The 21,241-nt window shown below is 47.2% G+C and overlaps 1 protein-coding gene across 1 annotated transcript in view; it reads left to right on the plus strand.

Annotated features, from left to right (window-relative positions):
* Positions 1-21,241, plus strand: part of CACNA1E (calcium voltage-gated channel subunit alpha1 E) — a 407,275-nt gene that overhangs the window by 106,604 nt on the left and 279,430 nt on the right. Inside the window, exon 3 of the mRNA XM_046683555.1 lies at positions 4,499-4,765. Coding sequence (XP_046539511.1) covers positions 4,499-4,765 — 267 coding nt within the window. The remainder of the gene's footprint in view (positions 1-4,498; positions 4,766-21,241) is intronic.

Consider the following 21,241-nt stretch of genomic DNA (forward strand, 5'->3'; position numbering starts at 1 on the left):
ACATAGAGCCTTTGGCTCCACCGTCTTAACTTGTGTGTGTGTGTTGATCTTGTGCCCAGTGTGTGGGCCTGCCCTTTCCAAGTACTGTGGGATGGACAGGCTGCATTGTGGTGAAATGTGGGGCTTGGACATCAACAAAGTCCCATCGGGAAGTGGAGGGCTGGTGACAAGAGGTCACCTCTTTAGGGATGTCTAGGTGCTGAGGTGTGGTGCCTGGGGTGCTGGGCTGCCAAGGACGTGTGCTCACAGAGGTGTGCTCGCAAGTTACCAGTAGATGGTGCTCTGACAACAGGAAAATACAGTTACTGTCCCTGCTGGGCTAGAAACGGATATGCAAAAACCGACTTCCAGAGTTATGACCAATTGCTGATTTTCTACATTTCCATTTGTGGGTCTTTAATAGGACAGTGGAACTAGGGACACTAGATAGAATGCCCCCCCAAATTCCCTTATGAAGAGCATTGCAACATTGACCTGATCTCGGGTTTTTTCTCAGGATCCTCCTGGATCTTGAGGGCAGTCAGATGTGTTCCCAGTTAGGTGCATTTCCAGCACAGTCCCAGGAGCAGTGTGCACTGTCCAAATTCCATTTGAGGACGGTAAGCAGAGCATTTCCATGGGTTTGGCGTGATCGTATAGTTTCTTCTCTTGCCGGTGAACGATTTTGAATTGCACTATTCCTGCCCTGAAGAGAAGAGCCTGGGTCTTAGAAAGAGACATGAGGTGGAAGTCAGAAGATCTGTGAGAAGTCCAAAATCTGCCTCTTATCAGATGTGTGCAAACTACTTAACGTTTCTGAAACTCTACTGATTTTGTCTACCAAATCGGGGTCATAATACATGTGTTGCTAGGCTGACCTCAGAGGTTTGGAGTGAGGTTTATGTCAACTGAAAACTATTAAATACACATATGATATGATTCAACCATTGAAACTGTAGTGCTCTAGGGGCTGGGGGGATGGGGGCACTGGAGAGCATGAAAGAGGTTCATAGATGTCAGAGGGCTCAAGAGCTATGCCAGCCAGGTCGTGGGTGGAATATGAGTGTGTGCCCTCCTCCCAGCATTACCTCCCTTACGCCAAGTGCATTCCCAAAACCATTTATGCCATCATTTGCTTCTGTCCCCATGGGCCACACCCTAAAAGAATTCCCACTTTATACCTCCCCAGCGCACTCTACATTATCCACAACCCATGCGATTGTGAGCCCCGTCTCCTCAGAAGGCAGGAAGGCAAGCCTCAGTCCCAGTGGGTCCTCACATGTCCGTGTGTCGTATCCTGTCTTGGGGATTCTAGGTCTCTAAAGAATTACAGCAGCCACAGAGAACACAGGACATTGTAGAGAGAGGAAAGGGAATTAGTACTGGATCTCTCTGAGTGGTTGACATTGAAGACACAAGTCAGGGGTTCCTGATCTTCCAAGAACTTCTTCTTGATGCTCAAAGGCTGGTGAACCCTGCTTAAATGGAGCACTAACAAACACGCATACCACCCGCCAGCCTGCTAAGGCCAGGACTCGAAGGGGAGGGGAGAAGTCACAGCATAAGAGGTCCATCAAGCTTTCCAGCCAGTGATGTTACAGAAGCTAATTTAATCTCAGCAGAGGATACATTATTTTTGTCATCACCGATTTTGTTCATTTCTGTATCCTCAGTGCCTGGTGCTCAGAAAAATTTGTCAAATGAATGATTTGAATGAATTTTGTGCTGTGGATTATGGTCCTGCCTGAAAGCATGGGTTTGATCATTTCTGAGAGCCCTTTCTAATCCTCTGTAGTTTACAGGGTTACTGAGACAGCCACTTGTTACTGATTCTAAACGACTAACAGGTTGATGGGACTTCCTGGTTGAGAGTACCACCTACCCTTCCCTTTCCCTTCTGACTAGGTATTCAGACAGAAAAGGACCCTCCAAATAAGGGAGGTGGAAGGACAGAGGAAGGCAGTAAGGTGAAGTTAAAATACTAATTAGCACTGACTCACTCGGAATAGTATTCTGGCCTGAAGCCAGCTCCCCTGAATCAAAAGGTCAGCATGAGGTCCCCAAGGGCAGCAGTGCCTGCTGGGGGCGGACATGTTGAGACCATTCCTTTGGATTTCCAGTACCCAGAGAATTTATCTCCACACACACACATCTACTTGCATACATTTTCACACAATAGACCCCTGCCAGCGCTCACATGGCCTTGCCCACACAGACACATACGCGTGGGAACACACATGCCTCTCACTCAGATGTCACCTCTCTTCTCATCGGTTAATCTCACAGACAGAGACACTGCCTTTCACACTGGGGAAACCACAGTCACCACCATCTCCAACCTCTGGGCTTTGGTCAGTCTCTGTTTTCTTCCTCAGCCCCTTTCTCCCGCCCTTCTCTTCCTTTGCTCAGGTGGGGAAGATTCGGATGGGACTTTGGGTTGAGGCCAAGGCAGGAAAAAGCAGAGGAAGGTGTGCTCCAGCTGGTGTGGACATGGAGCGGGGCAGCTGGTACCTGTCCTCAGTTCAAACCAGAGTCGCCTGTGGGTTAGTGCTTGGTCGCTAAACCTAGGGGCTCCTTCTCTGGTGGTGGGCTCGGAGTCCACCCTTCCCACTTCCGCGGCTCAGATACTAATGGGGTGGGTCTGAGGAAGTCAGTGGAGCTGACCTGAGGGCAAAAGACAGGACTGGGAGGATCCCCCTGATTGTTAAGATTTTGAGAAGGGTGGTTTTCGCCCAGAACTCACCATCTAGGACCGCAACATCGGGACCACCCTTCCAGAAATGGCCTCTGCTAGAGCCGAACCCAAAAGGCCGCCCCGGATTGCCGGGTTTGGAGAGAGAAGGCGGCATCTCCCAGGGGAGCTAGCACCAACACCGGAGTGCGGAGCCCCAGAGGCGCTAGCGTCCCTCACGGGACCTCCGGGCTGATAAGTGAGGAGATGGGGCGAGGGTGCAGCCTTCTCCGCGAAAATCCCTAGGGAGCGTTCGTGGAGACTGGGAGGTGCGGAGAAGTGGCGACGGGGCCCTGGTGCGCGGCGCGTGGCGCGCAGGTTTCGACTCCCCGTGGGGCGACCGCGGACCTGGCCCCGCGCCGGGGACCGCGTGGGGCACAGCAGTGGCAGACGCCTCTCGGCGGGGACGGCGTGCGCGCGTGCGTGTGCGCCCCCGCCGGGCTTCCGCTCTGTTGCGGAGACTCCGCTGCACCGCCAGCTGCGCCCGCTTCTCTCCTCTCGGCATTACTTAGAGAAAGGCGACTCTTCCCTGGACCTTTGCAGAGGTGGCCCGCTCCCCTCTGGCTAAGTAAATCAATAAGCCAAACCGGCCTCGCCTCCCAGGAACCCCCAGCCGCGGTTGACCGGGGTCCTTCCGGCTCCATCCCCGCCCCTCGCGTCCTCGCCGGCCCCGCCCCCGCTTCTCCTGGCGCTCCCGTGCGCGCCTCGCTGCGCTTCTGCGCTCCGCTCGCTCTCCCGCTCCTCGCCTTCCTGATCTCTTCGTCTGCTCCACCAAGGGGCCTCTCAGGGTGGAAGAGGAAGACCGAGTCGTGAGTGAGGAAGTTCGGTCCTTGGCCAACTCAGTGTCAGGCCACCGCTAGGCTCGGCTGCAACCTGTTCCTCCCTCGCCCAAGTGCTCGCCCGCCGCCCGCCCGCTCCCGCCCTCTCCCCAGCGCAGCCGCGGATCTCTGTTGCATGCTGATCCGTGGAGGCGGCGGCGGCGAGCGCTCCGGGCGGATGCTAGCACTTGGGCTTCGCTGCTCTCTGGATGCTGCTCAACTTCTATCCCAAGCGCAGGAGCTTTGAAATCATTTGTCCCTCTCCGGTTGGATCGACTTCTTATTTCGATATTTTGGGCGTTGCGGTTTACGCAGGAACCTCAATACCGCTCTCCCCCCCTCCTCCTCTCTCGTTCAACCTTTGGATGCGTCTGTGCTGGCAGATTTAAAGACCGAAGTCTTGGCCGTGGAATTTCTTAGATGGACTTGCAGGGGCTGGCGTTATAAAGCATGTCACCGTAACTCCATCTTTGTCTTTTTTTTTTTTTTTTTTACAAAAAGTTCTTTTGTTTTCATTTTCCCCCTCCCTCATACCAATAAATCACCAAACTGTTACCTAGCGGGCCGGTGCCTGCCTCTCTCCCAGAACTAGGTGGTGCGTCTACCAGAAGAGGAGCTATGTTTGAAGAGCAGCCTTCTCCACCCCTCTGGTCTCCAGTCCCTGAACGCCACCACACACTGGCATTTTGAAAAAAAAATTGCCTCCAGAAACTGAGCACCCCCAAGCCCTTCCCCCCTTTTTTCCTCCTTGAGGAATGGAGCTTCGCAGAGGTTGTATTTAGATTCACCAGTTCAGAGCGGTGGGGTTGCTGCTGCCGCCTCTCCGAAGAGCTCCCGGGGCTCCCCGGAGGCGGTAGTCCCCGTGCCCGTCTGGATGCGGCTCTGAGTCTCCGTGTGTCTTTCTGCTTGTTGCTGTGTGCGGGTGTTCGGCCGCGATCACCTTTGTGTGTCTTGTCTGTTTAAACTTCAGGATGGCTCGCTTCGGGGAGGCGGTGGTCGGCAGGCCCGGGTCAGGCGATGGAGACTCGGACCAGAGCAGGAACCGGCAAGGAACCCCCGTGCCTGCCTCGGGGCCGGCGGCCGCCTACAAGCAGTCGAAAGCGCAGAGGGCGCGGACTATGGCTTTGTACAACCCCATTCCCGTCCGGCAGAACTGTTTCACCGTCAACAGATCCCTGTTCATCTTCGGAGAAGATAACATTGTCAGGAAATACGCCAAGAAGCTCATCGATTGGCCATATCCTTTCTTGCCCACCATAACTCCCCTCTCTCCTTTTGCATTTCTTCAGGTGAGGGGGGAAGCTTACCATGGAATTTATCCCCCATCCCCTTCCTGGTGCTGCTTTCCCCTTTTGCTGAAGTGTACGCTTTACTTCCTGCATGTAAGGGGCAAGCTTGGTGCCATAGAGACCAGTCTGGGCACTTGTGTTTTGCAAGGTAAGACTTTTGGTTTTTGATTTTTCCTATGTGGAGATCTCTAGCGTTCCTGGGTGTGTGGTGTTGCGGTGTCTGCCCCTTTTGGGGCTGGGCTCTGACTGATTCCCAGGCCCCCCAGGCCCTTCCCATAGAATGGGTTGCCCCAAATCTCAGGCTTTTTTTCACATTCAATCCCTCTTTTTCCTCCCTGAAGCCACCCCTTCTGCCCCCATCGCCACCAGCTGGGGAGACACCTGCACCATTTGCCTGTATGGAAGTTGAAGCTCCATGAGGGGATTTATCAGTTCTAAGCTTCAAAGAGTCTGGGCCAAAACCCTGTAGACAAACAGACGAATGGATAAATAAAACAGGTTTGGCTGGGGACCCAGCTAACTCTGGGGACTGAGTTTAAGTTCCTCTGAAAGTAGAGTGAATGAGTGTGCCCGGGGAGGCAATCTCTAGTGACATAGCCCAGACAGCTCAGAATTGGAGTTCTCTTCTCAGCTGAGGAAGAGCAGCTCAGCAAGGCCCATCATTTCTTTGGTGCTGGGTTGGGTACTCTTGCTTCTTAATGCTTGATCCAGTTGATCTGCTGGATCCAGGCGCATCTGCTGGGCCTGAATTCATCAGCTGAGGACTGCATCAGCTGAGCCCAGAGATGTGCAAGCAAGCTGTCTCTCTCTAGTTCCAACGGAACCGCTCTCCACAAAGAGCTGGTGGGGGCGGCTCGGATGATGGTGGTGTCAGGGTGAACGGGGCATAGAAGGAGCTTCTTTGCAGGTTTAATCAAATGCACCAAATGCAGGCTGCCGGTAAAGCATCTCACTGCCTTATTCTTCACTAAGATTTTGGGTGTGTGGCAGGGTCTTTGGGAATTGGGGGTTGGTGGGGTGGTGATGGGGGAATAGCAGGAAGTACGCCAGTGGGGTGGTGGTAAATATGGAGGTAGGCTTGGAGACATGGGACTTTGATGCTTGTGGAGAGAGATTTCTTGGGAAGGATGCACCTACAAGGGAGGCCCCTCCTCTTCTTCCCTCTCTTCCCTCCTTCCCACTCCCACCCTCACCCTCCAGGTGTGCAGCAGTGAGGCAGCTGGAGCCCTGTTGGGTCTCTAGTATCAGTGAGGCACGCGGCTCACATCCCCCAGAGCCTGGGCATCTCCCTGCTACCCCCACTCCAGTCTCTGGCCTTCTCCTCCTTCCTCCCTAGTTCCCTGCCTCAGCAGCACCACGATTGGCTGGCGCATGGTGCTTCTAGGCAGCACCCCTCATTAGAAACGAAGGAGCATCTCTAAGCAGATATTCTTCCTGCTGCTGCTCGCATCCTCCCACAACCACCCCTGGCTGGGCTTCCTCTCTCCTCCTCCTTGCACTCCCCTCCCCCTCCCAAACAATGATCGGGGCCATACTGGGCCTGAGTTAAACATATCTAGGGTGGGGGTATTGGGGAGTGGGAAGAGTCCAGTTTCTGCAGTCCCGCCTGCCGGTGCGCCGCACAAAGCGGCAGATCTCATTGTGTTGCGTGCTGCAGCTGCAAACACTCCTCTAGTCAGGTCTCTACTGATTTCCCCAGCCGGGCCCTCCTCCCCCGCCAGCTTTCTACAATTCTCTAACATTTCCCACCCTCCCGGTCCTGCTGTACCGTGCTCCTCTCTTAGGGGCGTGTTTACTCAGACAGGCGCCATCTGGTTTCCTTGCGGTGGACAAAGCCGCCTGGCCGCCCCGGTGGCAAAGTGTGCCAGCAGCCATTGTTGGCACCTCGGACAGCGCCACCGAAACTCCCTAGGCCGCCAGGGCTGCAGGATCACCCGGGTTCAGCAACTCGGGTACTTCCGGGCTGGGCCCAGGCTCCGGGGCTGGAAATGCACGTTCCCTACACCACGCGGTCGCCCTTATTCACCTTTTCTCTTCCGCTGCAAAGACACTGCCTTTCCACCAGGCGTTGTGAGCGCAAGCTGCGACTGTGTTTTACTCTGCCCTTTCCTTGTCTTTGGCCAGGATGCACCAGAGAGTCAAAGGAAAGACTAGGGAGTTGATTTCAGCATGTACTCAATGCCTTGGCGGTGAGCCCCGTCCCAGTGGTCTCTTCTATCTCCATAGTTGGAAGTTTTGCAGTGGTTCTACACCGTAGGCTGTTGTTACAGTGTTCAGAGAACATCTGCTAAGGTATATAGGGGAGCCTGGTTGGAAAATTTAAAATACACCGTGTTTGCTTTTTCCTCCTGGCTGTACAACATAATTGACTAATATATTTTCCCTAGTGGTGACCATGTGGAAACATTGCACTTCTGTGGGTTCTGCGTTTTCTCCAATACCGCATCTAAGTTTCTAGTCGCTTCCCTTCCTCTCTAAACATTCAGCTTTCCGAAATATCTTACTGGGAATCAGTGTGAGCAGAGGCTGCCAGTAAAGCTTGGGAGCTGGGCTGACCAGCTTCAAATCCCAGTTCCTTCACCAGCTCTGTGACCTTGAAAAGTTACTTCATTGTTCTGTGACTCAGTTTCCTTATCTGTAAAATGAAGATGATAATCATGAGTTACCGGGAGAGTTAATTGAGTTAATATATGTCAAGTTCATACAAAATTGCCTAATTACCCAGTAAACACTACCTATTATTGTTAATGGGATCCTTCAGAAATTTCAGCATTCCTGAGAGAGGGGGTCTTAGTTCTAGGTGAACTAAGTCTTCCAGATTTTTGCCTCTCAAAGAGAGCAAGGAACAACATCTGTATCACCTGTGGGCTTGTTAAAAATTCAGAATCCTGAGCCTCACTTCAGACTTACTGAGTCAGATCTGCATTTTAATAAGATCCCAGGTGATTAGTATGCACATTGAAGTTTGGGAAGTACTTCTCTGCTCTTTGTAAGGGCCAGATTTCGAAAAACGGCAGGCTGTTCAGAAAACATGTCAAGACCTGCTTTGAATTGAGATATGAACATGCGACATGCTTGAGGATTTTGATAGTTTGTGCACTATGCCTTTTGAGACATCTATCTTTTATTGGCTGCAGAGAAGCACTGTAGGACTAGGGAAAATGTACACTTCTCTGTGCTGTGTTAGTGGTCTCTTAATGCTGCATATTACTGGTCTTTAATCAGATTGACCTGAAAAGATGAGTTAAATAGAAGGAATTATTTAATTTATACTTTAGGACCCTCTGGCTCGGGTGGAGTCGGGGGGGTAACCTTATCCAGTTATTAATAGAGAAGGTCTAGTTCTTATGGGAAGAAAAGCCTAAAATAACCCAGATTTGGCATGAAAGATGGTGGCAAGTCAACAGCCCCCTCTGAATGTGTTTCATTTTTCTTGGAAGCTACATCTGCATAGGGAGATAATTTTATTTTCTTATGGCACTGTCTCCTGCAGTGGCTACCATAACCTTTTTGAAAATGCTAATCTGACTTAAAATGTGATGTTACATTTTATATGATTCCTCCTTTTCTTTCTTGCCCATCTCCTAGGTCTAACAAAAGAGTTCTCTTTTACTCAGTGAATTGGCTTCTCTGAATGTCACTGCATGGCTACTGTCCCAGATGCCTACCCTTCTGTTCTCGGGCCCAGTTATCCTGTGGACATACAAGGTCTCCCTCATGGTCTGTGAGATGCCCCACATGTGTTTGCACTTTTCTAGGTTAGAGGGCCAAGGGAAGAAATGGTATGTTTGACTTGGAGACTCAGCTGTTAATGGGCAGTGGGAGATTTTTCCCCACCGATGGTATGAGTCATCACATCGGGGGGGGGGGGGGGGGGGTGGGGTACATGTTTCACATGGAAATGAACAGGGTTTAAAGTAGGAAGATCAAATGTGTTTGCAGCCACTGCGATGATGAAGCTCATTATAATGAACCTGTGGGTATTTGTCCGTGATTTCTTGCTGCAGGGAAATTCATTGTAGCCCCAGAGGACCCTGGCTCTGGGTCAGAGGTTGTGTGTTTTATAGTCGTGAATTTCCCATTGTAAATTGTCCATTTATTTTGGAGGATTTTGGTGAGGATTACTGAAAGCTTTAGTTCCCAAATCTTGCATTTGGGCATATACTTTTTTCCTGCTTTGGTTCCCTATAAATATCCAGCACCTTGCAGGATAGTAGACGTAATCCTGGCAGGAACTTCAGGTTTGATGTAACTCTAAAGGATCATGAGTCAGAGTGCCTCGATTAGGGCAGAGGGTGGCAGCTAACAAGGACGAAGTCTGTAATTATATCCTATGATCAGATAATGCAGAAAGGCCTCAGTCTGCTGTGTACCTAAGCGCAGATGCAGACAGTGAAACAGATAGCGACTCTAACCGACTCTGAGGCTGCAGGATAAAGGTCTTCGTTTTCTGAGGCTTCCAGGGCAATCTCCAAATTGCCCGCTGGCTTTGCCCTTGAAATGAGGTGTGGGTAATGTTTCCTCCGGAAAACAGGCTGTGACTTGTTGTGGGGACGAGTTGTAATTGGGATGCAGCCTGGAAAGCGAGTTGGAGTGAAGGAGTTTGACAGAAATGAAATGACTTGAGGATGGAGACAAAAATATCTTGGATGTGATAGTTTTTCTCTGTTGGTTTGCATGTCATTATTTCCCCACTTCCCTCCACTTGCTTTCCCTGCTGTAGGCTCCATGAACACTATGAATTAAAGGAGGAGAGCAAAATAACGAGAAGAGGCCTTCTTTTTATCTTCTTCTGAAAGATCTAGACTCTGGAATTATTAGCTCCTTCCAAAATTGCTTATCTCTTTTTAGCTGTTGCTGTACAAAATGTAGGTGTTTTTTTTTTTCTCTTCAAACTCTGCTGCATTTTCGCCTCTTTATAGAAACATCTGGTTTCTTTGCATCTTCATATTCGTAGTTAAAATAAAACTGAGTCAAGATTTGCTAAGCTATCAGAACTCCCGCACACCCTTGACTCCTCGTCTTTCACCAGCAGATCGGTAGCCTCGCTTATGTCACTCACAAGACCGCCTGGGAAGCTGCAGCTTGTCAAAGCCCAGCCTTGCGATCCAGCCCATCAGCACCAACTCTGCTGATCTTATTTTATTTATCACTGACCACAAAGACATGAAAGAGGGAACCTAAATGTGCCTGTAATTAATACCCTTTTATTCAAGGAGAGAGAGAGCAGGTCCTTTCCTTCACTTTCTCTTTCTATCTGGTCCTCCGTCCCTTTTTGTCTTTCTGTGTTTCTCTCTCATTTTTAGGTTCAGCCTTTGTGAATAATTCATTACATGTGTGGGTTTTTCCTAGGATTTTCAAAAAAGGAAGGCTATTTGTTTTCCTTTTGGATATATGAAAGGTCTCTTGCAGAGGGCCAGCTTCGCAGATCCACTTTTTCCTCTAAGTCTGCTGATTTTTGCCGTGGGACTAGGACACAAGGAAAAGGTAGTTGGGGGAAAAATTCTCTCTTTTTATGTGCTTTTTCTTGCTGTTTTTATAATGACTGCCTTCTACCCAGGCCTCTTACATTTGGGTGCCCCATAAATATGCAGCGACTCCCCTCCTCTATTCAGAGAACATGGGTAACAAGAAGATATTTCTGTCCCCAAGTACTTGTCACTCTGAGTCCTCTTGTCATCCTGAGTCTTCATGCTGATGAAGGCTGAGCCACTGAGCTAAAAAGCAGGCTTCTGTAACTGTTTCTTTTCCAATTCCAGTGTGAATTCACATAGGAATTGGGGAGGGGGTGAGCAGCCACCAAAGGAGCATTTTGCCCCCCTCCCACTTCCACCACCACCACCACCAACACCACCATGTGGCTTCTAAAGCAGTCCTTTTTAAAGAGGGATAAAATGCCAGAGACCTGGATCAACGCTTCTTTCCCTCGGCATTCTAAACCTACACAGAGAGGACCCATGTGTGGGTTCACTAGTCCTGTTTCCAGCATCACTCTTAGTTAAGGACAGAAGGGACAGCACAGAGTTTCTAGGCTCCTCCAACCTAGTGGTCTCTTCTTGTTAAGCCCACTTCAGGGAGATGTCTATGGTATATTTTTGCTCACTGGGTACCCCAAGTGTGTTTACTTAATTTTCCATTCCCTGCATCTTTGGCCAGTCTTTGGCTGTAAACCCCGATGAGCCCCCATGTCCCCATGTCTGGAAAGCAAGCTGTAGCCAGAAAGTGTGTCCTCAAGATGGGGAAATGGGCCAGATTAAGGAGAACAGCACTGAGTGACTTTAAAAGCTGTCAGTTAATACATCCCTGACCTCACACCTGGCAGAGCAGTGGATAATAATTGCGAGCTTCTTTTCTTATTGTGTTTTGAGTTCCAAGTTTGTAGGATAGACAATTCTACTCTTAGCCCTCTTGAATATTAAAAAGAAAACCAAGGCCCCCAGTAGACCCATTTTTAAAGCAGTAGTTCACCCCAGAGGCAGGTGGGCAGGCGTTGGGAATGGGACTCAGGCCAGGCTCCAGCGGTCCAGCCATGTGGGGAGCTTCAGGGAGAGGCCCTGCCTGGTGCCTGGGCCAAGTGTGGTCTTTTTGACTGTGGGTGGTTGATTTGAATCGCTGTTGCAACTCTGCATAATTTTGAGGCTATTTTTTTTTTTTTTTTTTTTTTTGCTGCGTTTGGTCCTGCTGCATCTGTTTCCCCCATCTCTGGAGAATTTGGAAAGCCTGTTTTAGATGTGTGCCTTTGCTGTCTGAAGGCTTGTGTTGTTAAAGTAGGGGTGGGGGGTTGGAAAGGGGGTGTGTGTGTGCAGGGAGGGTGTCTTTATTTCCTCCTCCCCTTTAGGGGAGGAATGAAAAGGATGTGGCTAAACAGTGAGTGACATTAAAGGGAAAAGGAAGACATGCTCTGGTCAGTGGTCAGGAAGGAGGCTTGTGGTGATCAGACTCTGCCATCATTTCCGTGGCTGAGATGCAGCCTGCTGTGAGTGGCCTCGCAGACCCAGGGAAGAGGCTCTGTAAACTAGCGCCAAGAGGAAATGAGTCCTCGAAAGTCTTTCCCAGGCTTCAGCTTAGTAGTTATGAAGTTTTTCAAACTTCTTGTGCCTCTTTCTCAATTTCCACACAATTGTCTCGTGGGGCTGGTCGGAGTCAAAAAGCATGAAATGGATTTTCAACAGTCACTCACTAACATCCCGGCAGTTTCCAGCTGTGTGCTATTGAGAACAATTTTGCTACTATTCTGAGGGTGACTTTTCTTTTCAGCAGGTGATTTCTGTCAGTATCAAGGCTAATTCCTCATTTAGTTTCTTTGTGGTGGAGTCATCCACATGCACTATGCCTGGGTCATCCACACCCAGGTTCTGGAACGTCAGTGTGTCTCAGAATCTCCTAAAGGGCTTGTTAAAATACAGATTACTGGACCCACTCCCAGAGTTTCTGGCTCAGTAGATCTGAAGTAGGGCCTGAGAATTTGCATTTGTCCCAAGTTCCCAGGTGACACTGATACTGCTGGTCTTGGAACCATGCTTTGAGAGCCACTGCTCTACAAGATTTTGTTATCTGCCTGGCAGTGCCTTTAGAGAAGGCCAGTCTTACAAACAGCTCAGGAGATTCCCCATCCCAAATTTCTCATGTACCAGCCCGGAGCCCTGCTGCTCACAAAAGCTGGTTCTTTGGGTTCGGTGAGTCTTTGAGACTTCTCTATCAAAATGCAGATGATCTTGGGTGTGGGGACATAGTAAGCTAATATGTGACATCAACTTAGAGTTAGGTCATCTTATTCTTTCTGGCCTTATAACTTAGAGCAGGCTCTTCTGAGAATTGGCGTAGGATGTGCCACATTTTATACCAGCACCTGACACAATGCTGGCACTCAGTGAGCATTCAGTTAACTGTTGTTGAATATTCTAATTAGTTAGTTACTATTGATTGATGACAAGCATCCATGAAGTGCCTATTATGTGCCTGGTGTTGGACTGACCTGGACTTGTAGGACCAGATGTGGCCCTAGCTGGGGGAGAGGAGGTTGCTAGGAGGTAGTGAGGGCAGTGGATGGTTGGGAGGGATTGTAGGATCATTACATGGGAATTCAGAGGTTGTAAAAGAGAAGCTTTACCTTCTTCATCGTCTCGCTAAGGATCTCTCCAGTTTCTGTATCACCAAACACAGGCTGTAAAAAAAGTACAGTGTTTGTTGTTATCTGGCATTTTCTTATACAGAATTCTGTATTAATTGGCACCCAGAGATCTACAGTATAATAACAGTTGAGATTTGTACTGTTGGCCCCTAGACACCGCAGGATGCCGTAGTACTTTCTAAATATCACCAATGAAACATCCATTGCATCATGTTCAATGTGGTTTGAAGGTTCTGTGCAGTGTATAGCAGTCAGAGCTGTTGCAAATTATAATCCATATTGATTATATAAAGTAGCTCTTGATCACTTTTTTCTTTAAATTAACCAAAGCATTCTTCTCCAGCTACACTAGATAACATAGGAATTGCTGCGTTGTTCTAGAAATCAGTCCTTTCAGCTCTAGAAATACTGTAGGACCTGGAGATTAATCCTAGTACAATTGTCATATCATCAGGTGGTGGTTAGAACAAAGCCATTATTTCTTTAATGGATTGATAGCTCAGCAGGCTTTGGATGTACTGGGAAGTTCCCCAGCTGGTGCTACATCTAACTGGTGTGCTTGTTTCTGTAGGCTAACGTCGAAAATGAACCACCAAGATTTCCTAGAGGGCTTCCAGTAGGCATCTCACCGAGAGGTTGACAGGTGATACTTTCCCCAACTTGACTGATTATCCACCTTTCGTGTCCTGGGCTGTTTCCATGCCCTTTTACACTCCCAACTCCTTTCTCTTTGGTTGAGGTCAGGGGACGTTCGACTAGAAACTGTTGAATTGCAGGCTGATGATCTTTAGAGGCTTAAGGCTCTGGGACTTTAGAGTTGGGAATGATCTGAGTGGCTGTCTGGATGACTCTTTTTGGATAGTCGGACTGTTATGTCCCTCCACTACACTATTTACTTTGTATATTGGGATCACAAATCCTATTGAAATCTTATCGAGGCTATGGACCTCTCTTTTCTGAAAAGTACACATACAGTTTTGCATTCAATTTCAGGGGGGGTCCATGAATCGCCCTTTAAAAACGTTGACTATGTCAGAAAATTCCCACATTCTGGGATGTTGGGATGCTGGGCCGTCAGAAATAGTGACTCCCAACCCAACATCATATCCTTCAGGTACAAATATGACAAGAACTCCACATGAAGGAGCTACAGCGATATGTTTGCGCTAGCATGTCAGCCAGACTGCCACGATAAAACACAGACATTCTAACCAAAGAGCATTAAGCCAGTACAGAACTCTTTATGCATCACCCCGATAGAGAGCCTCCAGCCTGCAGTGACAGGTGCTCTTCTGTTATCAGGAAACTTGAGGTGTAGAAAGTTGAAATATTCCTCCTTATAGCTTCCACCTGCCTTTTTTCCCCCTTTGTTTCTGTTCTGTAAAGCACTGCAGACCCAATCTCTTCCTTGTTCACTTAATGGTACTATGGCACTGAACAGCTGTTAGCCAGAACTTTCTATGAGGAAGGATATGTTTTTATCTGTGTTGTCCAATATGGTAGCCACTAGCCACATGTGGTTCTTGAGTACTTGATGTGTGGCTATTGTGACTGAGTACTAAATTAAAAATTTTTTTGTGTGAGGAGGATTCGCCTTGAGCTAACATCCATTGCCAATCCTCTTCTTTTCTTGCTTGAGGAAGATTAGCTCTGAGCTAAGATCTGTGCCAGTCTTCCTCTATTTTTTTGTGCATGGGATGCTGCCACAGCATGGCTGATGGAGTAGGTCTGCGCCTGGATCTGAACCTGCAAACCCCAGGCCACTGAAGTAGAGTGTGCAGAACTTTAAACACTTGGCCATGGGGTGGCACCCCTAAATTTTAAATTTTATTTGATTTAAATTTCAGTAGCCATGTGTGGCTAATGACTACAGTACAGGACAGCAGAGGTAGAGAGGATGGATAATAAGTCAGAAAACCTAATTCTAGTCTGGGTTCTGTCATTTCTTTGCTTTGTAACTGGCAAGGTTCCCCTAGCTCAGTGTGCAGGGCTTCTCATGAGCTGTTCTACACTGGGCTCCAGTTGGCCTCAACTGCCATAATCACCTTAATGGCTGCTAATGCCTGAAGGCACCATCCTCTCCCAGGCCAACGTGCCTGTACTGCTCCCTGCACCTCAAATGTCTTCTCTTACTTCCCCTGACTTCCTGGCCTTGACTGCACTCAGAGGTCATTTCCTCCCAGAAGCCTTCTTTGATTTCTCTTGGTAGAGTAAGGCCAGATCCCTCCTCTAGGCTCGCATATGCCACCTGGTTTATCACTTCATTGTAACACTTACCATATAACTTTAGTATTGGTTTAAAATCCCTGCTAGGGAGGGGTCATTATCTATTAGTTTATTAATTACCAGAACATAGAACAGTGCTTATTGAGAATTAGCACATTTGTTTAAATTAAAAACACATTTTTTTTTAAGAAGTGGCATTCTATTTTAGACTTGCGTTGAGGTTGTAGTCAGCTAAAAACCCTGGACCTTTTAACATGAATTGATGACACAGTTAGTGTTCCCTCACTCTGTTCTGATCAATTTAGTTTATTTATTTATTTATCTTTTGGAGGAAGATTAGCCCTGAGCTAACATCCATGCCCATCTTCCTCTACTTTATACGTGGGACACCTGCCGCTGCATGGCTTGACAGGTGGTGCGTAGGTCTGCATGCGGGATCCGAACCAGCGACCTCCTGGCCGCCAAAGCAGAACGTGTGAACTTAACTGCTGCGCCACCGGGCTGGCTCCCTGATTAATTTAATTTTTGAATCTAAATTCAGAACTCTGTGTTTATTTCAACTACATTTTATGTCCTTGCTTTTGGTCCCACAGTCTATCCTGTAGAGATCCTCTTCCGGTGGGGCCAGGGAATTAACTTTTGTTGAGTATCCACCCAACTTCAGACTCTCTCTATTTAAACAAAACAACAATCCAATGAGATAAATGTTGTTACCCACATTTTAAATATGGGGAAACTGAGGCTAAAGAAGATTAAGTCGCTTCCCCAAGGTCACCACCAGTGAACTTGAAGCCCAGTGGGCTGCCTCCCATGTTTAAGTGATTTCCAGTAGACGTCGTCTCTGGACTCTGCTCTTCAGTGAGTGAGACCTACACCCTGAGCTCTGTGTCATCTGCAGCCCGGATACGCATGTGCTTCACGCTTTCATTCAAGTAACTGATGAAAATGTGGTTGGAATCTGGGAACTCCCCTCTGCTTATCATCAGTGCTTTCGTCACTACTCATCAACTGTTCAGCTTTTCTTGAATTTTCTAAACTGTGCTTTAACCAGCTGACGTTTCTCTATTTTGTCTTTAAGAATGTTGTGCGAGATCTCCTTGTCACCTGCTTTGCTGAAATCAATACACACTTTAATGACTACTTCGTGTCTATTTTAGGCTAGAGTCTAGCATCTTGCTTTTTCCAAAGTTTGCTCTAGGTGTCATTATCAGAGACTCACTTAGACAATATTTTATTTATTTTATTTTATTTTTATTTTATTTCTTTGTTTTATTTCTTTGTTAGACAATAGAAGTGTCAAACCCTAGAGTCTCAGAGTTGAGGGATGTTAGACATCATCTCGTCCAGTGCCCACTTGATGAAAGCTTTGCCCTAGAATTTAGGATTTACTAGTCCCTGCTTGGAAGCATGAGTGTCGTGGTTGGAAACACGGCCTCTTGATTCACGTCTTGGTATCATCTCCACCCCGTCCTAGCTGTGCACCTTGGGTGAGCTACTTAACCTTGCTGTGCCTCAGATTCCTCAAACCTAAAATGCAAATAGGAATTTTACTTATAGGGTGTATCTTATAGGCTTTTTGTGATGGGGTCAGATGAGATAACACATTTAAAATGTTAGAACAATGTCTGGCACAGAGGAAGCCGTGAATAAATCTTAGTTGTTCTTATCTGCTTAATTGTGGATGAATCAACCTTAAATTTCTGCAGCTAAGTTTTCCCCTTCTAACAACACCATCTACTTTTTTCTGACTCCTGTCAGGTTTCTAACCCGAGCACTGCCAGATAATGTTTAGGTGACCTCAGGTTGGTCTTGTGGCCTCTCTGAGCCTCGGCGTCTTCAGGTTTAAGGTGGAGTTCACTTTCCTACCTTAGAGGACTGTGGGGTAGCTTCAGCTAATGTGTATGAAAGCCCTTTGTAAACGTGTTAGGTATTAGCACTAGTGTTAACGTTGAGAAAGGGAATAAATATCTAACATTTATTGAGTGCTTACTACATGCTGGATTGCTGTGCTAAGTGCATGCCGTGGGTTACTGCATTCATTCCTCGTGACGGTCCTGCAGATATACACATTCTTGTTTTCTACGTCTCACAGTTGCAGGGATTAAGGCCTGGAGAGCTTGACTCATTTGCTCAAGATTACACAGCGAGGGAGAGCTGGATGCCTGGATCAGAGCCGTGCTCTCAGCCACTGCAGCTAGATGGTCTTTCCACGAGCCTTTTTTTTCTTCTCGAAGTTATTGGGTTTACATTTTTTAAGATAAATTTAAAAATGTCTACATCAGAACCTGTCTTTCTTCATGTGTTTCTAATGCCAATTTTACACTGATGCTGTCCCTAAGGGCACATTTGGATTTATAACCCAGAAAAATATCTTCAGGAACAATAATGATACAGAATTTTCCTAGCAAGCTTTTGATAAAAACAGATGAGATATTCAAAACCGTCAACCTTAAATTCACTCGATTTTGTTTTTGTTTGTGCGTAAAGGGTATCCAGAAGTTTCAGATGGCCTGATCAATGGCATATGGAGGGATGGTCCCAGAGTCCCACCTTGGCTTCTGGGCAGATTTTCTTCACAGGGAGTGCCAGCCTTCCAGTTAGCTACTCCCTGTCTGTTCAGGTTTCTGGGTATTTAGAGTCTCCATCTTTGTTCTGTCAGAGAAGGGGGAGAGGATTGGACTCCATGAACTGTGGAGGAAGATTCTGAAAGGGTTAGAGGGATTTGACAGGGAGGGGAAAATCTCCATGGCTTGGAGCCCTTGGATATTTGCCTAACGAGCTTGGTGAAGGTCACTGACTAAGACAGTGGAGGACATTTTACCTGAGGGAGCTGGATACTGGTGTGGCTGTGAATGGAGAACTAGGATGTGCCACTTGGCTTCTGGAAACCAGGCAGAAGACTCAAAAGAAATTAGGGAGTGGGCCTAAAAAAATGAAAGGAACTGCCTCTTCTTTCTGCTCACTTTGGATTGTATTTGCATGGGAATTTGTATTTATGAAATAACTGAGCCATATGGATGCTCAAGGATGCACGTGTTCTCCTGGTCTGTTGACATGAGGAGCAGTTGAAGGGTGTGGGCTTGTCTGGAGGTGGGGGGGTGGGTGGTGTGGTAACATGAGGAGGGGGCAGTTCTGGGGAATATGGGCCTCTGTAAATTCAGAGGATCTGGGCATTTTGGCAAGATAATGTTCCCTTCTCATAGATATGTATTTAATCTATGTGTTTGTTTATTTTTGAGATTACATCTGCCCCTCTTCCCCCAGAGTTCTGTGGATAAGGATGTTACATCTTCTCTGGGTAACCTCATTCCCTGGGGATGATTAGAGAGTAACAAATAACTGTCTGTCCCTGAATGTACATGCTCAGAAAGGCTGAGCTCATTTCTGTCACAAACATCAGTAGACAGGCTTAAAAGAGCAAAGCAAAGGAATAGATTCTGGGCAATTAGAACTGCCCAACAGCTTTCCACATTTGTACCAGAAAAGAGGCTGGGTTCAGAACTTCCCTGCATAATTATAAGGTTTATCATCTTTCTTTTTCTCTTACCTTCATTTACTTTTATTATATAATGTTACCAGCATTCCCTATGGATTGTGATCCAGGCCTGGAGAGTTGTCCGTTCCTCAGTACATATCCCCAGGAGTGGACAGAGGAACTAACCTTTAAGAAGTGCCTGTTGTGTGACAGACACTCTACTGCGTGCTTTAGAGATGCATATCCTTTAACCCAACCCTGTGTGAAGTGGATATTATTGTTCTCATTTTACAGATGATTGGTCTAGCATCATAGGTAGAGGTGGTCTGACCGACTCCATTGGCCATTCTTTTTTGATTGTACCACACTGCCTCAGGTGAGACCAGAAGACCAGCAAGTACTCTTCCCTAACACAGCGTCCTTTTAGGATGACGCTGTGAACTGCTTGCCTGTATGTGTAGCACCTATTGGGTAGAAGGCTAAACCCGTGGAGGAGTAAAGGATAAATAGATGAGCAAAGAGCAAAGATCTCTTACTCATCATCATGGTCATCATGAATGGGTCTGAGGCACCTTGCCCTGTGTCATTGGAGGGCAAGCTTGAGTTGGAGTTGGGGCTCTTTGCTATTTTGTCTTCCTCTCACCAAAAGCTCCACTGTCACACTTCCTTCGTCACTCTGCAAAGAACCTCTGATTTGGAAATGCCAATTCTCCTTCTCCTTTTAATATTAGCATGTGAAGTCCATTTACTTTTTCCTGTCCTCCAAGAAGTCTACTCTCAGTCGTCTCTTTCCCGGGGCACCCATAGTGTGAGTTGTAGTGTGGAGGAGGCAACTTTAGTGACCTTTTCTTGAACTTTCACCTTACTGAATGCTTCTGCCCCTGAAGCTTGTTAAGGAAATGGGGGTTGAGGGGATAGGGAGGCTGCAGAAAAAATTTTAATATTCCAATAAGGAGTGTAGAAAAGGCTTATAATAAGTTTATGGAAAAATAGCCTTATGTTCATCCCCAGGCCACCATTATGAGGATTCTGACTTTTCATTAACTGTCTCTTAGAGAAGTTTCTAGCTCATCCAGCTTGTCATGGAGCTCTATTCTTAAAAATTTAAAGATATTTCCATTGACTTTAGACACTTGAAAGGTATTCCTGGGTGTACCAGGATTTTCATTTTGAATGTTGTTATTGGATGTCCTCCTTAGTAGCTTCACCCCAAATGGCTTCTCTCAATTGTAATAATGGATGCTCCTCCTTTCTCCCTCACTGACCTTCCCATCACATTACCTATTAGCACCACAGAATAATAGAAATTAGCATTACAGTGACCAAAGAGAAACTCTAGTCAAACCCTCACTTACTTGTAAGAAAACTGAGAGCCAGAGAGGCTAAGTGATGTGCCATGGGTCTCAGTAAATGACAGAGCAGGGACTCCTGACTATAAGTCCAGGGCTCCTTTGATCATGTTTCCTCTTTTCTTTCCTCAGTACCATTTCTCTGCTCAGTCATCTTCTGTCTAGTCCTTTCATCCTCTTCTGGGGCTTCCTCATCCTTTTTTTAGTTAGCGAGTATGTATTTTTGGTGTTTCTCTTGGATTGGGGCATAGGAGGCTGAATATAGGGATCATGATAATAATAAAGGACTTAATTAAGAAAAAATAGGAATGGGTAAGAGAAGGATAATTCAAGAGAAGCCAACCAGCACAGAGCCAATGAGAATGGGAAACAGTGATTCAGAACATTTGTTAATGTTCTCCTTTTCCAAAAATGTTGCTAGAAAGAATCCCTTGTGAGTTGCTGGAGAACTTTATGAAATGATGGTACTATACCCAATAGACAATGGGTTTCCACCCAGTATAAAATAGTTAAGAGAACTCCAAGGCACATTCAATTCTTATTATTGTGTCTCTGGGATTCTAGTTTCCTCAGTTGTTATCTCACCTGACTTGAGGACATCACTGGTTTTCATGGCCCCCAGCATCTAAAGCAGTGTTCGTTTCCTTGGCTGCACGTTAAAATCAGCCTGAGTCCTTCTAGAAAGGCTGATGCCCTGATGGTAGCTGAGACAAATTAAATCAGAGTTTCTGGGGATGGGATGCCAGTATCCTTAATTTTTAAAAGCTTCCCAGCTGATTCTACTGTATAGCCAAGGCTGAGATCCACTGATCTTCTAGAATGAGAGGTGAGCCTTTTACCTGATTTGTTTCTTTGGGTTGTGCTTTAATCAAATGTCTTGGCTGATTCCTCTCAGTTCTCTTACAGGCTACGGTGAAATGGCAGGAGCCCCCTGGGTATCCCAGAATTCAGCCCGAGAGAATGGGGCAATTAATTCTTATGTTTCAGGGCACCAGCAAACCATTCACCTGTGGCTGCTTCTGGGCACACATCTAGCTGCACAGGTAGCAGCCTTCTGTGGTAAGGGTGATGTTTCAGAGTTCATGAATGCAGGTCTAGCTAAGGGGGCAACTTGAGGCTAAGAGACAGAATGAGTCTGCTGACCCAGGAGGTCCTTGAATAAGGGACTGAAGACTCACTGTCCTTGCTTCCTACCCATTTGATAACCCCTTCTGCATGTGAGGGCTGATTCAGCTCAGCTACC

The sequence above is a fragment of the Equus quagga genome, chromosome 13, assembly GCF_021613505.1.
Source record: "Equus quagga isolate Etosha38 chromosome 13, UCLA_HA_Equagga_1.0, whole genome shotgun sequence".
NCBI classification, from domain to species: Eukaryota; Metazoa; Chordata; class Mammalia; order Perissodactyla; family Equidae; genus Equus; species Equus quagga.